This window comes from Lissotriton vulgaris, chromosome 1_2 (genome assembly GCF_964263255.1).
Source record: "Lissotriton vulgaris chromosome 1_2, aLisVul1.2, whole genome shotgun sequence".
NCBI lineage: Eukaryota > Metazoa > Chordata > Amphibia > Caudata > Salamandridae > Lissotriton > Lissotriton vulgaris.
This window is the reverse complement of record NC_141686.1, coordinates 44,183,574-44,203,416: the sequence shown is the minus strand read 5'-3', so window position 1 is coordinate 44,203,416 and position 19,843 is coordinate 44,183,574. Positions and strand designations below refer to the sequence as shown.

Here is a 19,843-nt window from a genome sequence, read left to right as displayed (position 1 = left end):
GAGTTATTTGTTTCTGGTCTTAGTAAATTATCCATTGTTAGTTTTGCTAACTCTAGCCTTACTATTTCTTCCCAGAAATGGATAATATCGGTCTCAATGCTATTTGTTCAACTGCATTGGCTGGGGAAGCCAGGATCCTGCAGGGCGGCACAGAACAACCACCCACACAGACACACATTATTGGCAGACTCTTGGGGCTGCATGAGCCAAAACAACAGCTATAAATTGCGGTTACATATTTTGTAAAAGGAAGAGAGAAGTCGTCTTCTTAAGTAATGCATTCCATATGGGCAATACCACACATCCCTGGTGAACAATCCCTCATTGAAAAACTCAGGCAACTTGGGAAGAGAGGAAATGTTCTTTGATGCTCTGAAATTTTATTTAGGAGGACAAATCTTTGAAATAATAGCCATGAAACATTGCCAACGAAATAATTGCAGAGGTTTAGTTAATGTGGTAGAAAACAGCAGATTGGTGAACATTTAAATCTGAACTGAAATTACTTTTGAGTTGTTTTTCTGGGGAGATACTCCTTTCCAACACTTAATGGACTGCTTTTGAAGCCTGCACTGGTGGTATCCTTCACGGAAGAGCTGCACCGGGTGCAATCAAAAGGTGCCCAACACGCGGCTCATCATCCTATGGACTCCGGTCATCTGGAAACCATTCCTATTAGCTATAAAAAAACACATTTTATAGTTAAATGTGGCATCAAAAGTTTGATCCCAACTCAGCAGCTACATTTAAAAATAAACATTTAAGAGAGCATTCCTGGGAGTGAGGAAGCATCTTCTAATGTCAAGGTTCTTAAATACTGTAAACACAAAACAATCATAGAGTCAGCTCTTCACAGCACAAGCTGCTCCAAAATACTTCAGGCGCATTAGATCCTTATTTTAAAAAACGTAGGGGCATATTTACAAGCCCCTATCGCCACCACAACGTCACCTTTCAGGACGTTGTGGTAGCAATAGGGGTTTATCCCTATTTATAAGGCAGCGTTAAGCCACTTAACGTGGCTTAACACTGCTTGTCAATAAGGCCCCCTGTCACGCTATACTTAGCTTGAAATGGGAGGACAATGGGTGTGCACCCATTGATTTTGATGCTGCCCCATATTTACAAGGGTGGCGTAAATATGGTGCAGTGCCAAAATTAAAACCAGGGAAAATCTGGTCTTACCCTGGCGCAACGAGGAGAAATGTGTCATTTCTCCTCATTTTTGCTATTTTTGTGTGTGCTGGGTTGTGCAGTACACATAGAAACAACAAAACACCATTGACTGATTGTTCTGCAACTTCTATGTGCGCCACATGAAGCAGCACACATAGAAGATTCATGGTGAAAGGGTGTTTGCGTTGGCACTAGGCAGCTAAAATTAGCACCAGCGCAGGGAGAAACACAGGGCTGCACCATATCCTTGTAAATACTGTGCAGCCCTGCATTTTGGAAGTGGCGGAGTGCAGCGTTAAGCAAAGGTGGTTAACGCTGCGCTCCGCCACTCCCTCGTAAATTTGCCCCATAAACTGTTCTCTTCTGACAAAAATTTCAACATTCAACTATTTAATTTCACATGACTGCAATGATGCAGCTCAAGGGACTAATTGCCCATGGGTGTCCAGATACCAGGGCCTAGATTTACTATGATTTTGCATCAGGGTTGTGTGACTATTCTGGCGCAGCCCCAATGCAAAATAATTTTTGCCACTTTGCATGGCTGTCCATGGTTTAGTAGAAAGTGCATAGCGCTGCGTGGCATTACTTTACGTTGAGTTTGAGTTACATGGGTGAAGTATGAGTGTTCCCATACATCCACCATTGTATTTTGACGCACACTCACATTTTCTAAGATATGTAAACCTGGATTTGCACCAAAATGGGGTGTCTAACCGACAGAGGTATAATGAGGAAATATCTTTATTTCTTCTCGTTACTTCCTCTTTCCAGATGTGCTGCATTCTGCAGCACAGATGGAAAGAAGAATAAAACAGGGACCTGCAACCATTTATGTAGTACGCAGTTACAATTCGGTTATCTATTGCTAATTGCCTCGTATACATGTAGGGAACAGTTAGTAACAATAATTTCTATGCCCAGGATATTGGATAACAATTGCCAAGAAGAATATTGAACTTCATAACCTTAGTGATAAAATCCTCAATAGCTTTCTAGGTAAATATCATCTGTCACTTCAATGGAACATCATCAACGTTCCATAGTTTTATCAATACAGTGCATGTCCTTGCCAGGATATTCTAGCACTGTTTATAGTCACAAAGTTCCTACCCACTGCTGATTGGTGCTTACCATTCTTCTAAATGCAGTAAGCTCTATTTACATCCACCTTATGTCAAGCTGAAGTATACAAATGGAACAAGAGCAGCAAAGAGTGATGAAAGACAATATATACAAATTAGAAATGCCTTGCCCAGTATTGAAATCACAAGAAGTAATTAGCTTGCATTGCCACTGTTTGGATTTATGTGTTGCCTTGTCATGTATTATTTATTCTTGTAGGTGGGTTCAGGCGACAGGGGTATTATCCTCCTGAGAATGTTTTGAGGAAAGGGCCAATAGTGCATTTTAAAGCACCGTTTTCATATAAATTCACTCAAAAGTAATAGAATCTATAAATGCACACATTAAATATTTAAGTACTTTTATAGTGTGCTAGGTCAATGAACTCTGACATCCCTTAAGAGTCGACCCACATTTTTCTCAAAATGTGAAACGTGTGCCCCCATATATCCATAGTCACCTCCATTGTGCTAGGGGCAGGATTGTGCCATGGGTGCCTCCTATGCCAACGAATCCCTAAAGCATGATGTAAGAGCATTTTGCCATGGGTACCCATATTCCTAGAAACTCCAGTATGCTAGCACAAGCTTTTTGCCATGGGTGCTGCTATAAACCAAGAATGTTCTTCAGTACACTGGACTCATAAGCTTAACACACTCACCCATACACACACATCATCATTTACTAATGCATGCTTACATTTACTCACTCACACTCATTCCCACTCTAAAGCCTATGAAAAACATGTCCAGACAGAAGGGGAGGGATATTGAAAATGGCTACAGAATTAGTGAAATGTCCCATGATGGCTTCATATTTCTTGCTAGATCTGATATAGTTACTGACCATTAATTTCCCTGTCAAGCCCACCTTGCAGCTTCAACACAGATTGTGAGGCTTTGGGAGTTGTTACACTCAAGTTGGCTTGCAACTGCCTTGAGTATGGAACAAGTCACAGGAAGATAGCCAATGTACCTTAAGAAACAAATATTGTTAGTGCCTTGGGAGCTATTATTTAAAATATTATTATAATTGAGTGATCTTACCATATGCATAGCTAGAGTATCCCCACCTAAGAGAAGAGAAAAAGGAAACAACATGAAATATGAACAATAGATGGTACCTGTATAGGATAAAATCACCGAACGAATATGAAGAAATACCATGTCACAGAGTATGGAGTCTGAGATTAAGATGCATAATCAAAGTATTAGAATGAGAAGAAAGAAGAGCAGGTGGAACCATCTGAGCCTTCTGAAAATTAAATCACAGGGGGACATTTTCAGCTTTCGCACCTACAATGGTGGGTTTCTAGCCTTACAATAATCTGTACATTTATACCTAATGATATATTAGGCAATGTAAGTGTGAACAATTCTCTGTACTACGCACGGTGTGCATAGATCAGAGACCTGGACATAAGACTCTTCAAATAGGCCTTCAGTTTCATGTTTGCCTTAGGTGCAGTCTAGCCTCTAACTAATTTTGAGTGCATACACTGCTACATCAAATCAACAAACTCCTTAGACTGGCACTCGATAACAGTCTTTACAGATGCACTTTCCATAACATCAGCAAATTGTTGTTGTAAGGGGTCTGATTCAGTGAAGGGATATAGTTTGTCTTCACTCCCACAGATCAAATGCATTGAAGGTTACTCAGTGCCTTCAACGTGTGTGTACACATGCAGCATTAAACCTGGACCTTGTGTTTATTTATTTCTTTTTGAGGTGTTTATGGTTCTGTTTGTCATCAAACAATACCTATGAAGCACTGTAGGACAAATAACAATAACACAGTCTGGATGGTATAGGTAGGCTGCTGAAGTCCAGCAAGGTATGATGATAATATGGCTCACATGCTTGTGGTAGCGGCTCAGGGAAGATTTTTGTCACTGCTATCTTGAAAAGTTCAGTTATCAGAGGGTTTCCACATTTTAGGTAGTTAGGTGTAGCTCTGAATTTGGAGCCATTACACCCAATAGCAATTAGAATTGAGGATGTTGAACCTAAGGTTTTCTAGAGAGGATATAATGTTGGCCCAATTTTTGCAAGTTAGCTGTTACTTTGTTCTAGTAGATCTTTGAATAGTGCATAGAAATTATTGCAGCATCCACTGGAAGTCAGTGTAGCTCTTTCGAGATCATTTTAGAATGGTTAAGACTCACTAAAGTGAAGCACATCTTAGTTGCTTGATTCTAGAGTTTTAAGTCTGCTAATCAGGTTCCTTGTCTGGTCTGTGTAATTCACATTTGCAAAGGTCTATCTTTCTGAAGATGAGACATCTTCTGAGTCCACTTTGATAGGAGCTTTCAGGAGAGTGAGGCAGGGAAACCAAATAGTTATCCCTCTATGAAGGATTCTGATTAACTTAGACATACATATTAAGTGAGATCACAATGGAATGATTGGGTCAATTTACAGGAAGTACTAATAAAACCAAACCAGTCTCTCAAGCTTGACTGCAATTATTGAAATAAACTGCATCATAAGATGCTGGAAAAACAAGGAGAATCAAGGCTACATGGTGGCCTTCATTAAGAGTGATGAGGATCTTCTCTCGCCTGCAGGTCAGAATCCAGACTGGAGCTCTTGCACCAACTGGTTTGTTTAATGCAATCTTGCATTTGGTTTGTTTCTATTCTTTCCAGAGGTTTGCTAAGGAATAGTAAGTTGGAAATAGGGAGAAAGGTGGGCTACATGTGTGAATCTGTATTAGTAGGGAGATAATCTCATGTTTAAAATGTTTGGGACAGTGCCTACCAAAAACAATAAGTTAATCAGTGTAGTCATGATAGACATTAAGGTGGAAGAGACTTTCTTCATTCACAATATTGGATAAGGACCCATCCACATATTATTAAACACCAATAGGAAGCTGTAATTGTCCAGCATAAGCACAGCATCATTAAATTTACTTGTAAACCTGTGAATTTTGAGCACCATGAAGGACAAAAGAGAGGCTTGTTCTGAAGGAAAAATGACTATAAACAGTCTGAGCCCACACCCTGCACTTGTTTTTTCAGTGGAGGACTAGCTCTGCAACCCTAGGGCATGGAATCAGCCATCCCCACATGGACAAGCCCTCTCTCTCAGCAGTGCAAGTCTGAATATGTTCAAATGTTTGACGGATTGTATCCTGTTTGTAGCCTGCATTGCTTACAGCACACTCTTCTTCATCTATGGTTGTCAAATTTACCAGTAATCTGTAGCTACAGCTATAGAGAATTCAGACAATATAAAAAGATGGCTACGTTTTACGGTTGAAACAAGTGTAGAGCAGTGAATAATGAAGTGGGAAATTATGAACCAGTTCAGTAAAATCAAAATTGTTTTTGTAATTAGATCTCTTAACAATAATACAACTTCACGCACATTCATAGGTTTCACATTTGTAGCAAAATGCCGATGTCCCTAAAGTCCCTGAAGGACTGATGTCCTCCTAAAACTCCACTGGCATCTGTACAGAAGAGATGCCAATTCAAGCTGATGACCGATGCACTTAAGGCTCCTGCTCACATTAACGAATGAATGATCTTTCACCAACAATTGAGAAGACTATGCTCCGGCTCCCTTTTCACTATACTGAAGCAGAAGGGGGGACGCTTCTTCTTCTACATCACAGCAATGACCTGGAACAGCCCCCTCATGCACCTCCGGATCATCACCTCACTTCTGCAATTCTGAATGGCCCTCAAGACCTGGCTGTTCACATAAGCCTCCAGAGCTTGCAAGTGCCTGGATATCTTATCAGTCGATTAGCCTCGCTTTAAAAACCCTGATTGATTGATTGATTGATTGAACATTCCATCAAATTGCAGGCGTACATTAGCCAGATCAGGGGCAGACAGTACTAACAAAACATATTGCCTAAAGTGGAGAAGGTTTTGCACGCCCCCTCCGCCTACAAAAACCGAGCTTATTGAGAGCTCTGGTCAGATTCTACTCCTGAGGCACAGCCGGGAGCATTTTAACAAAAAGTTGCGCTTGATTTTACAATTTGTGTGTTTTTGAATTGTTACTTAAAATTCCACCTTCCTCCCTCGACTGCACCACAACTGGGGCTTAACTCCTACCTTTTCACCGCTATGCAGCAGAGCTAAACGCTGCAGCGGGATCGCCCAGTTCTTTGCTGCCATCAGCGAGTGAGCCGGTCCTGTGGCCACGCCCACTCGCTCGAGGCCACGCCCCCTCCGCCTACAAAAACCGAGCTGATTGCGAGCTCTGGTCAGATTCTACTCCTGAGGCACAGCCGGGAGCATTTTAACAAAAAGTTGCGCTTGATTTTACAATTTGTGTGTTTTTGAATTGTTACTTAAAATTCCACCTTCCTCCCTCGACTGCACCACAACTGGGGCTTAACTCCTACCTTTTCACCGCCACGCAGCAGAGCTAAACGCTGCAGCGGGATCGCCCAGTTCTTCGCCGCCATCAGCGAGTGAGCCGGTCCTGTGGCCACGCCCACTCGCTCGAGGCCACGCCCCCTCCGCCTACAAAAACCGAGCTGATTGCGAGCTCTGGTCAGATTCTACTCCTGAGGCACAGCCGGGAGCATTTTAACAAAAAGTTGCACTTGATTTTACAATTTGTGTGTTTTTGAATTGTTACTTAAAATTCCACCTTCCTCCCTCGACTGCACCACAACTGGGGCTTAACTCCTACCTTTTCACCGCCACGCAGCAGAGCTAAACGCTGCAGCGGGATCGCCCAGTTCTTCGCCGCCATCAGCGAGTGAGCCGGTCCTGTGGCCACGCCCACTCGCTCGAGGCCACGCCCCCTCCGCCTACAAAAACATGTGAACGCCACGTACGCGCAGCGGACGGGCGCAGCGGGCGCGGCGCCTAAGGCAAGCCCGTCTGGGCCCGTCTGGGCCCGTCTGGGCCCGTCCGGGCCCAGCCGGACCCAGGCCCAGGGACTCTGCCCGTTTCACCTCACGACCGTTTGGTATACATAAGTGACATGCTCCGGGCTCTCCACCCGGAAAAAAATCAGGAGTGTCGCTACATCCAATTAGAAGGTAAACCCTATATCAACTGTGAACGCTGTAACCCAGTCGCTCAGATCTCGGGCAACCCTGGACTACAGATGGGCCTTCTTAACTGCCGGTCCCTCCCTAAGCATGGCCATTAAACCAACTTGCTGATACAGGACCAAGGTTTGGACGTACTGTTTCTCACAGAAACCTGGCTCTCTGTCTGCTCAGATTCTGATATTGTCAACGCCCTACCCCCAGGCTACCTTATTCAAACTCTTCATAGAACTCGAGGTAGAGGAGGGGGACTTGCAATAATCCACAGAGAACACCTTGTCTGTAGAACCAGCAATGCCAACATTGAAGACTGCAAAAGCTGCTACTTCGCTCTTCAAACCTCCCCGGCACACTCCCTCTCAGGACTGTTGATTTACCGTCCTCCGGGAACACCAGGGAAATTCCTTAATGCTCTCAATGACACGGTGTCACAGTTAGCTACCTCCTCCCCTAACTTCCTCCTCGTGGGCGACCTCAATCTCCACCTAACAGACCCCACAGATCTAACAGCGTCTGATCTCCTTCTGGACCTTATGTCATTTAACATTCGGCTAGTCAATAACGGACCGACCCACGACAAGGGACACCTTTTGGATCCTGTCCTTACTAACATCACGGACATCACCACTGGCCCCCCCCTTCCTCTCCCCTGGACAGATCACTTCTTAATCCCCATCTCCTGGCATTTCTTTGTATCACCCTCCCAACCCCCCAAAACCCGGGTTACTGACCGACGCTGGCACAAACTTGTACCAGACGAATGGACCACCATTTTCATGGATTCTATCCCTGCCTTCTCCACCGATCCAGTCAACGCCGATGAACAGTTCAATTCTTGGGTCACATCCTCATTGGACAAACTCCTCCCCCAAACTACCACCCTCAAACATACCAAAAGAGTGAGCCCTGCCCCTTGATACACTCCGGAGCTCAATCTTTTACGAAAGGAATGTAAAAGAACGGAACGCTCCTGGAGGAAGGATAAGTCTACTGTAAAGAAGGACGCCTACCACACCTCATTACAAATTTACAAGACCGCTCTTCGCAAGACAAAAAGTATATTCTTTCAAGAAAGAATAGAAAACTCCTCCTGCTCCAGCAAGGAATCTTTTATTATTTTAAAAGAACTCCTTAAGGTCCCAGACCCCGGACCTAGAACCCCACCAGACCCCAAGGCAGATGAGGAAAAATGCCATAAACTAGCTAACTTCTTCAAGGAGAAGATCCAGAAAATCCTTGACTCTATTCCATCCTCCAACTTGAGCGAGGAAAAAGAGACCAATACTACTCCCACTTCTCCCCGTCTAACCTCTTGGGGACCAGTGACTGTCGAAGAGGTCGAAAGCATGCTAAATACCATCAAAAGCGGATCTCCCAGGGACCCCGCTCCGCTACGTATCCTTAAGAATGTTGCACCTATCATCGTTCCCCCCCTTACCCACCTTATTAACGCCTCATTGCAACAGGGAGTCGTCCCCTCTAGCTGGAAGGCTGCAGTCGTCAAGGCTCTATTGAAAAAACCCTCCCTGGACCCTTCGGACCTGGCCAACTACAGGCCAATCTCCCTTCTTCCTGGAACCAGTAAGATTGCCGAAAAGCTTGTGAATAAAAAACTCTCACAATTTTTGGAAATCAATAATCGGCTTAAAAGCTCGCAGACTGGATTCCGCCCAGGGCAGGGTACCGACATCGCCCTTCTCGCAGCGGTGGAGGAGGCCAGAGCACTTTTGGACGCGGGAGGATCAGTGGCAGTGATCCTCCTGGACCTCAGTGCGGCCTTCGACACCGTTAATCACCAGCTCCTTATTCACCGACTCAGGAATGTCGGTGTGGAAGGAACCGCACTGACCTGGCTCACGTCTTTTCTGGGCCAACGCTCTTTTCAGATCTGGGAGAATGACACCCGTTCCTCCGAAACACCCCTCCAATGCGGCGTGCCTCAGGGTTCTTCCCTGAGGCCGACATTATTCAATATCTACATGTCCCCATTGGAGGAGGTTGTCAACCCGTTTGGAGTGAGTATCGTCAGCTATGCTGATGACACACAATTAGTGGTGTCCCTATCTCACCCAAGTCAAGAACCAGCGGACTAATACAACTGTCTGACGCAGATACAAGGATGGATGAACAGCTCATCTTTGAAGCTTAATGGTTCAAAGACTGACATTCTCCTCCTTGGTCAGAAGGGGCTGTCCCTCTCACAGAACATCTGGCCCCCCTGTCTGGGTGCGCCTCCAGACCCGAAACCCGAGATTAAAAGCCTGGGTATTTGGCTCGAAAAAGATCTGTCGTTCACGACACAAGCCAAAAAAGTAGCCGGCACATGCTTTGGGCTCCTCAAGTCGATCAGGAAGATCCTGCCTCTACTTCCTCCCACCTCCCAAAAACTGTTAATCCAAGGCCTTATACTATCAAGGCTGGATTACAGTAACACCATCTACTTAGGCGCCCCTGAGGCAACCTTGAACAAGCTACAAAGGATCCAGAATTCCGCTGCCCGGATCCTCACCAATACCCCTGCCAGAGCCTCGGCCAAACCAGCCTTGAAGCTTCTCCACTGACTCCCAGTGAGAGAGCGAGTGAAGTTCAAGGCCCTATGTCTGGCTCACAGACTGCTACAAAACAAAGGCCCCCCTATTTTAAGAAAATTTATCAGACCATACAAAGCCCCAAGGTCCCTCCGATCCAATCAGGAATATCTCATCATCATCCCTAGAGTCAAGAAGGCACACACGGGTGGAAGGCGCTTCTCGGTCCACACTGCACGCCTTTGGAACGCGTTACCCCGCGACTTGAGAACAGAACCAGACTATCTGCGATTCAGGAAGCGGCTGAAAACTCATCTCTTTCCTTAATTTCTGACCTCTCCCCCTTACCCCCACTGACCCGCAGTTGTATGGATCTTAGCGCTGGGATACTCACGGGTGACTACGCGCTTTATAAAATTTAATAATAATAATAATAATAATATGGTGCCAGAAAGCTGATTTACATCCCATCTCCTCCTCACCTTAACTTCTACACCATGCTCAATCGGGTCTGACTCCCGCCTCCATTGAAGTCCAACTGGCAACCATTTCTCGCTTTAGGGGCTCATCCAAAACACTATCACTATTGTCTACCATGCTCATTAAGTTTTCAAATCTGCCCCAGACATTGCCACAGCAATTTCCAATGGATATAAAATCACTCACCAGGGCCACACTAACAAGCTGGGAGGAGAAACAGCCATCATCCACAAAGAGACCACGCAGTGTACCACCAACAACAACACCACGCACATGGAACCTCTGAACTTCTAGCTCCACACGGACAACAAGATAACCATCAGAGGCATCCTCGCATAACTTCCCCCGGGTCTGCACTCCAGCTTCTGAAATATCCTTGCAGACTTCATTGCACCCTAGTGTTAGACTCCAAGGACTACATCTTCCTCTGCAAACACAATTTCCACATCAACGACCCCAATGACAAAAATACAGCACACTCCTCAACATTATGAGCAATCTAGTATTGACCTAGATTGTTCACAACCCTACACATACAGCAGGACACAGGCTGGACCCAATTGTCGCCTCCAGCAACCGCGTCAAATACAGCCATGTCACAGAACTCACATGGACCGACCACTCTAACGTCCACTTCCGCATCTCCAGCCCCTGAACCGGCACCTCCAAGATGACCAACACCCCTCACTGGAATTAGAACAAAACTTCAGAAACTAACTGGCAAACGCCCCAACACCTCCAACCCTGCTACTACCACCAACCTTGAACAGGGAATGAAAAACTTCAAAGCCTGGATCACCAATTGCGCAGGCAGTGTAGTGTAGTTCCTGTTTTCCCTATAGGCCCTGCGCATTGGAATAACATAAACAGCGGTGCAGACGTAGGAGTGCGGTCTTCTAGGTCTCTACTGACTATGTTAGACTTAATTGGTTTTGTACCAGCTAGCTCAGAGGTCACTGGAAACTTTCTTGACTGAATAGGAAGTGATCAGCTTCCCTGGCTCAGACAAGAAGGGATTCAGTTTTCCAACAACCGCATTAACATGACAACTTTGCTCCTCGGAATAAGAGTCAATCTCTAGAGTCGTGTGAAACAATAGACAGCTATTTCACTCAGTCAGTTTTGTGCAGATTACTTTCACCAGTTATGCAGAGAATAGAGAGACGGGCGTTTTCAATAAAAGGTATTATTTATTGAACAGTCTTCCTTCTCATGCAAGAGAAATGAATTGCCACAATTGCAAGACTTGTTATTATAAAAAGTGCGTACAGTAAAAGGAGTATTGCGAAATAATACTGTAAAAGCATTGATATGGTTTCTTAGCCATAAGATGGTTAAAATGAATAAAATATATATACATTCATATATACATTTGGCTAACGTCCTCAACTGGTGCTTCTAACTACGCCTACCCCGGTGTACCTGACCTAAGCCTAATACATGGGAGGGAGCAAGGAAGTAGCAGTTTAAGTTAAGTTGGTTTTGCCAAGGGTTTGCTTCAAGAATTCTCTCTAAGGGTTTAGTCAGCACCGTACCTCTGGAATAGAATGTTGGAGGTCTGGTATCTCCTCTCAGGACTCGATATTCCAGTTACCCGCAAGGGTAGGCTGGAAACGCCAGAGCTGGATTTTCTCGTCAGGAAAAAAGACAGCGTCTTTCTCAGCGCGTCAAGGAGGAGGGGCAGCGTCCTTGGGCTTCTCGCATCTGCTGGGCTCTCTGCAAGGGACAGCTGTTCTGCTCCAGTATTCACCACCACCGTGTTTGCTTAAGGCAACGTTGGTATTATTTATACCTGAAAGGTGCTGAGTTTGGCGTACGTTTTTGGACATAAGACGTCGATAAAGATGTCACTAAGAATTGGTCGTTCTTACAGTGCTTGCAAGAGTTCTATTACTAATCAAAACAAAGCAAGCGGGGCTTTCCCAGGTTGCTGGGGGTTTTGAGCTGTCGAAAGAACTCAGTGTGTTATCTAGGAATCTAAGGAAGTGGCTTCTGCTGTGTCATGTACTGTAATGAGCTGCAGAGACGAGTTACTGAAATATGGCTCTGATCGTGTATGCCATTATAGGGATATCTATTGATTATAGCCGTATAGGGGCATGAGGTCACAATATTGATCGGGGTCCTAGATAGAACACAACACCCACTCCACGAATTTATGTCCAGCAAATTACTAAAACTAAAGCAAATAGGATGTGCGTGTATTCCTACCCACCCCAAAATACATATTGCATTTGAAATGGTGTATATGAAATACATGAGAATATAGGTACTGTACGTTTTCAAGCAGAGTAATCATTCAAAAATTATTGCATATGTAATCAGTTTGAATGATTTTGCGAAAATTACACATGAAATGTCTTTTAAAACAGAAAAGAAGGGCGAGACTATTTCATCACATATAAATACAATTGCTGTAAAATGTGCTAGAGGCTTGAGGTAAAGTTTTTTCTCTAGATCTTAGTAAAAATAGAAGCTCTGTTCTTTATGAATAGTTCTACTTTAAGCAAAGTACTTGTGCCAGAAAAAAGGTAAATATTTTGAAAAATGTCTGATTCAAAAAAAAAAATTCATGGGGAGCGGGAAAAATAGAGTTCCAAACGTTTTTCAGTAGTTTTTGTTGATCAAAACTTAAGGCCGAATTCAGAGTTCATGGGAACGCTGTGCGCCGGATTGTTTTCTAAAATTCATTGTTTCTGTTCAGGGGAGAACATCATATCAGACAGGCTCTCAAAGAATAGGTCTACATATTCAGGTGACAGTTCAACCAGGTTCAATAGTGCAGTAACCTGGCAGTTGTGAGAATGATTGCTATCATCGTTGTCTGGATCAGCAATGCTCACAGAAGGTCGTACCTGGGTGATGCTGCTTTCATTTTTTGCTTCACTGCCACCACCTAGTCGTAGCGCAGAAGTCTCAACGAATGCCGTCATCAGGATTGGTAGCCGCTGGGGACAACACGATGCGTGAGCCATTACAGGACTTAGCAAAGTATCGATATCCATTGGTACTGCTGATGGTAGTGCAAGACAGGTGTCTAACACGCATTCCTCTCCGCATAGCATACATCGAAGCACAGGTAAGATGCAGGTCTGCCATATAGGTCTGCATGAAAGAAACCAGGTCATATTCAGATCTCTCAGCCGGGCCAATCCAAGGACCTTAGTTATGCGGTCCCGGTAGCGTATTGCTAGGATCGTTTCTTCCATCTTTGCCGGAGTCATGTCTGTGTTTTGGCTTGCCATATCGGAGCAGGAGGGTCAAAAATAAAATGCCTGCTACGAGTCCCAAAAGTAGTGGTAGAACAGCCAAAGACTGAATGGACAAAATTGGAAATAATTCCCAGAACTGCTTTGAATGGTGTTAACAGTCCCGAAAGAATTGTCTTAAATACGTTTGAGATACCAATGGCATCCGACATATTTAGGATTTGGCTGAGCATTTCTGTGAAATGCACGGGCAATTTGTTGATAAAAGTTCATGTATCTCCGATGTTGTCCTTGCAACTTGGAGATCATACGTTTCTTTTGATGACGTGATGGGCACTGTTGTCTGCAAAAGCACAGACTTCATTCTGCTTAAAGTATCAATTCGTATAGAAGAGATATTCAAAGGAGGCCAAATCGGCGTCTCGGAATCTTCAGGGCCATTTGGAAACAATGCTTGCATACAGCAAGTGACCATGGAAGTCACGCTTACGAGATATGCTTTCCCTGGCACCAAGCCACAACAGCTGTGATCCGTTATTAGAATGTAAGTCCAGTTAGAAAGTTGCCTAAAGAAGGGCTCTATCTGCGTTGCAGGTGTGACGTGTTGGTGGCATGAAAGGTTGTTTGAAGTCCCTTCACAGGCCCCATGTAAATTAATACCCTGGCACAAAAGTATACCGCTTAGTGAATGTTTCCAATTTTCACCACTAAGAAATGCATTTTTGTCGTTGTCACTGTAGCATGTGTGTGTATATGGTAATTTCCATGATGACTTAATGTACCCTTTACCCAACCTTTCATACTGGCCTGTCGGTATATACTCAAGGCAATTTTTAAATCGGAAAGTTGTTATCGGAATTGTAATAATCCCGTGTATTATCCATTCAATGACAGGTCTTTCTGACATTGTCAATGGTAATCTCTCAAGTTTTTCGATGCTCAGGAGTGTATAGTCTGCTCCTTTCTGTGCCAAACTGATTTGTTTATCAGTAAGGTTAAAGATGGAAAACAATGACGTTGTGTTGATTAAACGCCATGGCACATAGCCTGAACGAAGATTTTGCAACGTCCAGCTTAGCTGTACAATAGAACGTAATTGGGACTGGCCATGTTGTAACATTAGCAAGTCTTTATCTATTATATCGATGGCAGATGATACAATACTATCCAGTGAATATATTCTGGAGGACAGAGTCATTAACCCATTGTCCACAACAGAAAGTGATTTTTCCAAATTAATATGATCAATTTCTCGTATTTTCTCGTCTGTTTCAATTTGAGTTTCTTTCCAAGCCTCGTTGTATGAAGCATATATGCTGGCCGCTATGAAATGTTTTTGACGCTGTTTGCGTGGTCCCATAATGAAATCACGCAAGTCAGCACCATCTTTAAGTAAAGACAAGTGTTGCTTAATTTGAGCCAGTGTGGATGTTTGGAGCCATTCAAGGCAGAGTTTCCCCTACACTGTATGTTGTTACTATCCCTGGATGTTGTCTCTGGGAGTATCTAGGGTCTGGTGTGGTCATTTTTAACCCCTGTGTTTTGTTCAGGAATCTATCTTGACAGTTATTCGTGTCTATAGGCCAGATTAACCACTTTTTCCAATCAGGATGTGTTCTGTTTTCATTTAAAATTTGGGTTACGTCTACTTCAATATCTGTGGTTGCATTATCAGGTATTGGATTTGGAATAGACGGTTTGTTTAGGCCCTTAATCTTAGCTAGGCCAAGACAGGTTGTTTGGTGAATTGTGTCATTTAAGAACATTATTTGTTCTGGGATCATGCAGGCTCAAAATAATGCTTCTAGGCCTTGTACCTGCCAATCTTTTGTACCCCAGATGGTTTTTGTTTCAATGTTGTTTTTCCAGAAATCAAAACCAAATGTAATAATTTTTTCATAAAATGCTTCTGAATATATCAATTTAGTATTTGTCAGCATGGTTTTCGTCCCTGTTTTATCCAACAGTTTATAATAAAATGTTTCTGCATTACTCGTGTTAAACCCTGAGAAGTATTGGAATTTCTCATAGAATGTTTTTGAACTGCTTTTAGGTGGAGTAGCACAATGTTCCCATTGGTTATATTTAAAAACATTTCTAGGTTGTGCAGATTTATGTAACTAGTGGTCTGCGTAATGCGAAAAACAGTACACCTGTTCATAATTAGATGAACCTTGTAAATAATCATGTTCTGTAAATTTTGCTGATAACACTAAATCCGACATCATATTATTTATACTTTCAAAGTCCCAATCATCAGAGAATGTACTTGGTTTTACAAAGTCACTTAATGAAACCTTGAACTGGTGAGGATATTTCAAGATCTCGACCGGGCCATATATTTCATAGTCAGTCTTGTCCCACACTACCCCGCCGGGTATTGGAATGGCTGTGACATTCACTGATGATAGTTCTCTTTTCTTGACGTGAGATGATTTGTGAGGTTTCAGAACTAAGTTGATGTTCTGACTTGCTGTGTCCATTAAACTGTATTCCCCTCAATTAATTTTCCCAAACAAAGTACCATGATGAGCCAAAGCAGGAGGAAAAATACACCTAGTCCAAACCAAAACTCTAACCATGGAGAAATAAGATAAGTTTCCTTGAGTTGATGAAAGAGTTCTGTTGCTTTTTCTTTAAAAGTCTTTGTTTCTGGAGTTACTTCAGAGTCGCTTTGATCTTCAGAAAAGTTATCGAAGTTGATGAAGTAGCCAGAGGCAGTTCTGTCGATTGTTGGAATTGTTTTCTCCATTTGCTTTTCATTAGCACATTCTAATGCGACATCATTGTAGACTGGTGTTCCATGATGAACTGTTTCAATTTGAGTTCCAAGAGGCACGAGTTCCATGGCATTATTGCATAGTCCTTCTCTGTGCACTATCAAATGTGATTAGTCTTTCAGTTTGAACCTCTTGGATTGTTGCAAATTTGGGTATTCTGTTATTTCTTGGGAGTCCACTGGGCCTACTGTTGATTATAGGCCACATGCTTGTGGTTTCACCAGGTCGATGGATACAACTCGGTTCTCCTTTTTACCAGCAAGGAGCGGTAGTACTACTGATCTTGTTCCGTTAATTGCTAAGACAGGTACTGGTTTTCTGTAAGAAGGCCCAAATTCCTTCTTCACCGCTATTTTTTCTCTGACCAGATCCCCAATTTTTGGAATCCAGACAGGTCTTGCTGGGACAGGTGGTGTGTCTTCAGTGGTAGATGGCTGTTGCTTTAACTTTATGTTGCTTAAGGATTTTCTTGTTTCATTCAAGTCCTGTAAAACAGCCAAACGATCTTTGATGTCAAAGTCTTTATTTTTATCTTTTACCACTGAAGCCTGACTATCAAGATCCTGAATATACATTCTAGTTCTGAACAATAGTTCATACGGGCTGAAACCTTTTAGAGAATTTCTTGGCAAATTATTAAGACTAAGTTGGACACTTGTTAAATGTTTGACCCACCCATCACCCGAACCTAATACCTTCGCTGTTATAGATTGCTTTATGTCTCGGTTTTTTCTTTCCACTACACTGTTTCCCTCAGGGTGAAATGGACAAGAGAATCGCAATCCAATTCCCATGCTGGTCATGGCCTCCCTATAAGCTCGAGAGCTAAAAGCAGGACCCTGGTCAGAATGAAGCATGGCAATTGCGTATGTGCCGATAAAGACTCGCAGAACTTTTATAACAGTTTTGGCGTCAGCCGAGCGCTGGGGCCACATCCATATGAATCTCGTACAGGAATCCACTGCGACCATGATATATTTATAGTTGCCATCCCTTTGTAAGAGACCACAGTGGTCCAGGTAAACACATGCTAATGGTTTATCTGAGATGAGAAGGGGTGTCTGCGCTGGTCGTTTCACTGTTGATACTTTCATTTTTTGGCATATTTCGCATTCAAGCACATATTTCTTAGTTTGTATTCTCATGCGCGGCCACCAATATCTTTGTTTTAATAATGATATTGTGGCGGAAACACCAGCGTGTGCAGAAGCAAGCCCTTCGTGTGCAGCTGTAATTAGTCCTAACCTGTGTTCCATGTTTGGAATTATTCTATCCCCCACTCCAGGGATTCGAGCAAAAGGAACATTATTCGTATCTGTTAAATATGAGTACTTTTCTGGAAAGCCTTTTGGGAGTGTTTTTCTATCATCTTTTACTGACGCACTGACAGCTTGTAGTATATCGCTGTCTATTTTTGTTTTTGACCGGATGATAGCAGCTACGGAAGCCGTTTGCACAGCTGCCTTCGCGGCTTCATCAGCCAATGAATTCCCTCAACGTGAACGCCATCACGTTGATGACTCAGAGTGTGTATCACGTGAGTCTTTCGTAGTTCTTTCTGTAAAAGAACTACTTGTTCCCAAAGCATTTTATGCTTGATTGTGCCACCCTTTGCATCTTTGAACCCGTTTTCAACCCAATTCTGCAAGTATTCATTATAAGATTGAACGCAATAATATGAATCGCACACTATAAGTGTGGGGAATTCGCGATCGGTATTCTCAAGCGCCATCTTAAATGCTAGTAGTTCAGCTCGCTGAGCTGTACAATCTCCTAGAAATTGCGTTTTAGTGACCAGTGGTCTAAATTTTCCTTTGTGCCAACGACCTTTAACAATCGCGCACGCAGCACTATAAGCTTGTTTACTCCCAACTGCGGGTTGTGCTGATCCGTCTGTATATATGATACATTCATATTGTTCTAGAGGGATAATTTCGATTGGCAGAGGATATTCTTTTTCATAATTTAAATCATTCAGTTTTTTCATGTGCGGGGCGAAATAATATTTCACGTCTTCTGCAGCAAGAGAATTTTCCCACTGTATCCATTTCGGATCCAGTGATACTGTAGGCAGGTTTACTGGGCTGAATAGTGCCTTGAAGGCGGATTCCGCTGTGAGAACATTGATCCTTTTGCCTTGTGCTAGTTCTCGTTCTTTCGCTATAGCAGTTTGCACTGCCTTCACAGTATTTTCTGACTGAATGTTTTTTCTGCTTGTGTGTACAAGTGAGATTTGTAAGCTATTGGTACTGTTTCTCCCTCATTAGAGGTCAGGTACCTGAATCGAAATTTGCCTAGCTTAGTAACGGTAAGTTTGAATTCTATTAAGGACACGGAGGCGAGGATTATGCTTTTCTCTCTTCGCTGTTTATTAACATAACATCGCACAGCAGCCAGAAAAGCATCAAACGTGAAATTTTTTTTAGTATTCCCAACACAGGAATATCAGAAAACCTCGTAATAACATTGTTTAATAACTACAAATCCCATGAGATCAACATAAGGCAGTCCTTCTTTAGTGTCCATAAATCCCAATATAAGGCGTCCAACCAACGAACTCCTCCTCTTTCTTCGTGGCGAGTCAGGCCAAAGTCTCAAGCGTCTCGTTTCGCACCATCATTCCCTGGCGGAAAAAAAACAGCGTGAGCTAAGCCATACCCGCTAAGCATGAAGGCAAATCAACAAAGCAGAGCATCAAGTCAATCGACATGCAACCCAAGAAAACAGTAACCATACTGCAAATCGGAAAACAGATTACTTACTCCAGTACGGGCGGGATCTCGGCAGGAGGTATGGGTGGGATAATCCTCGCCTCCGTGTCCTTAATAGAATTGAAACTTACCGTTACTAAGCTAGGCAAATTTCGATTCTATGTCAGGACCAGAGGCTTCAGATTATGCTTGTTTAAAGCTTGTCCACCACCAAACTAGCAATATCCACCACTGGCTTAAAATAGAACCTTTTGAAGGTGGAATCCGAAGACCAGTCCGCAGCGCGCATGAGGTCTTCTAATCGTGCCCCAAGGGCAAATGCTTTAGAGGCCATGGCCCCTCTTGCTGAGTGAGCTCCGAACTGCCTCGTATCAATACCAGCTTCCTGCATAACCCAACGTACCCACCGGGCTATAGTGGGGGAAGAGACAGCCTTGTGCGGTTTGCGCAGCGCAATCAGTAACTGCCGTTCGCCCGGAGGGCGAAGTTCCGTTGTGACATCCTCATAGGTCTTCAAACACTGTACCACACACAACTTAGGGGCATCTGCAAATGCCGGATAGGAAATAGACCTCGTAGCCGATTTCGTGCGTCGGCCCACGGTAAAGGTCACCCCATCCGGGGAGAACGCTCTCGCCGTGACATCAAGGGCACGCATGTCAGACACCCTGCGACAAGACACTAAGCACAGGAGCATCGCCAGTTTAGCTGACAGTTCCTTTAAGGAAAGATACTTGTTAGGCTGCCAGGAAAGAAAAAGGTTCAACACCACGTTGACATCCCACAGGACGGAATACCGTGGCTCC

At 43.6% G+C, this 19,843-nt stretch overlaps 1 protein-coding gene across 3 annotated transcripts in view; it reads right to left on the bottom strand.

The window, feature by feature from the left end:
* Nucleotides 1-363: 363 nt before the first annotated feature.
* The window catches only part of LOC147733896 (uncharacterized), a 254,485-nt gene continuing 235,005 nt past the window's right edge, over nt 364-19,843 (bottom strand). The window contains exons 10-12 of one of the 3 annotated variants that reach the window (XM_086952795.1): nt 4,865-4,958; nt 3,348-3,373; nt 364-679 (exon numbers count right to left, since the gene is read on the bottom strand). In XM_086952795.1, the coding sequence (XP_086808921.1) occupies nt 3,359-3,373; nt 4,865-4,958 (109 nt within the window). In that variant the 3' untranslated portion in view covers nt 364-679; nt 3,348-3,358. Of the gene's footprint in view, nt 680-3,347; nt 3,374-4,822; nt 4,959-19,843 lie in introns of those variants that run through there. The other 2 variants (XM_086952796.1, XM_086952794.1) reach the window with 2 other exon arrangements.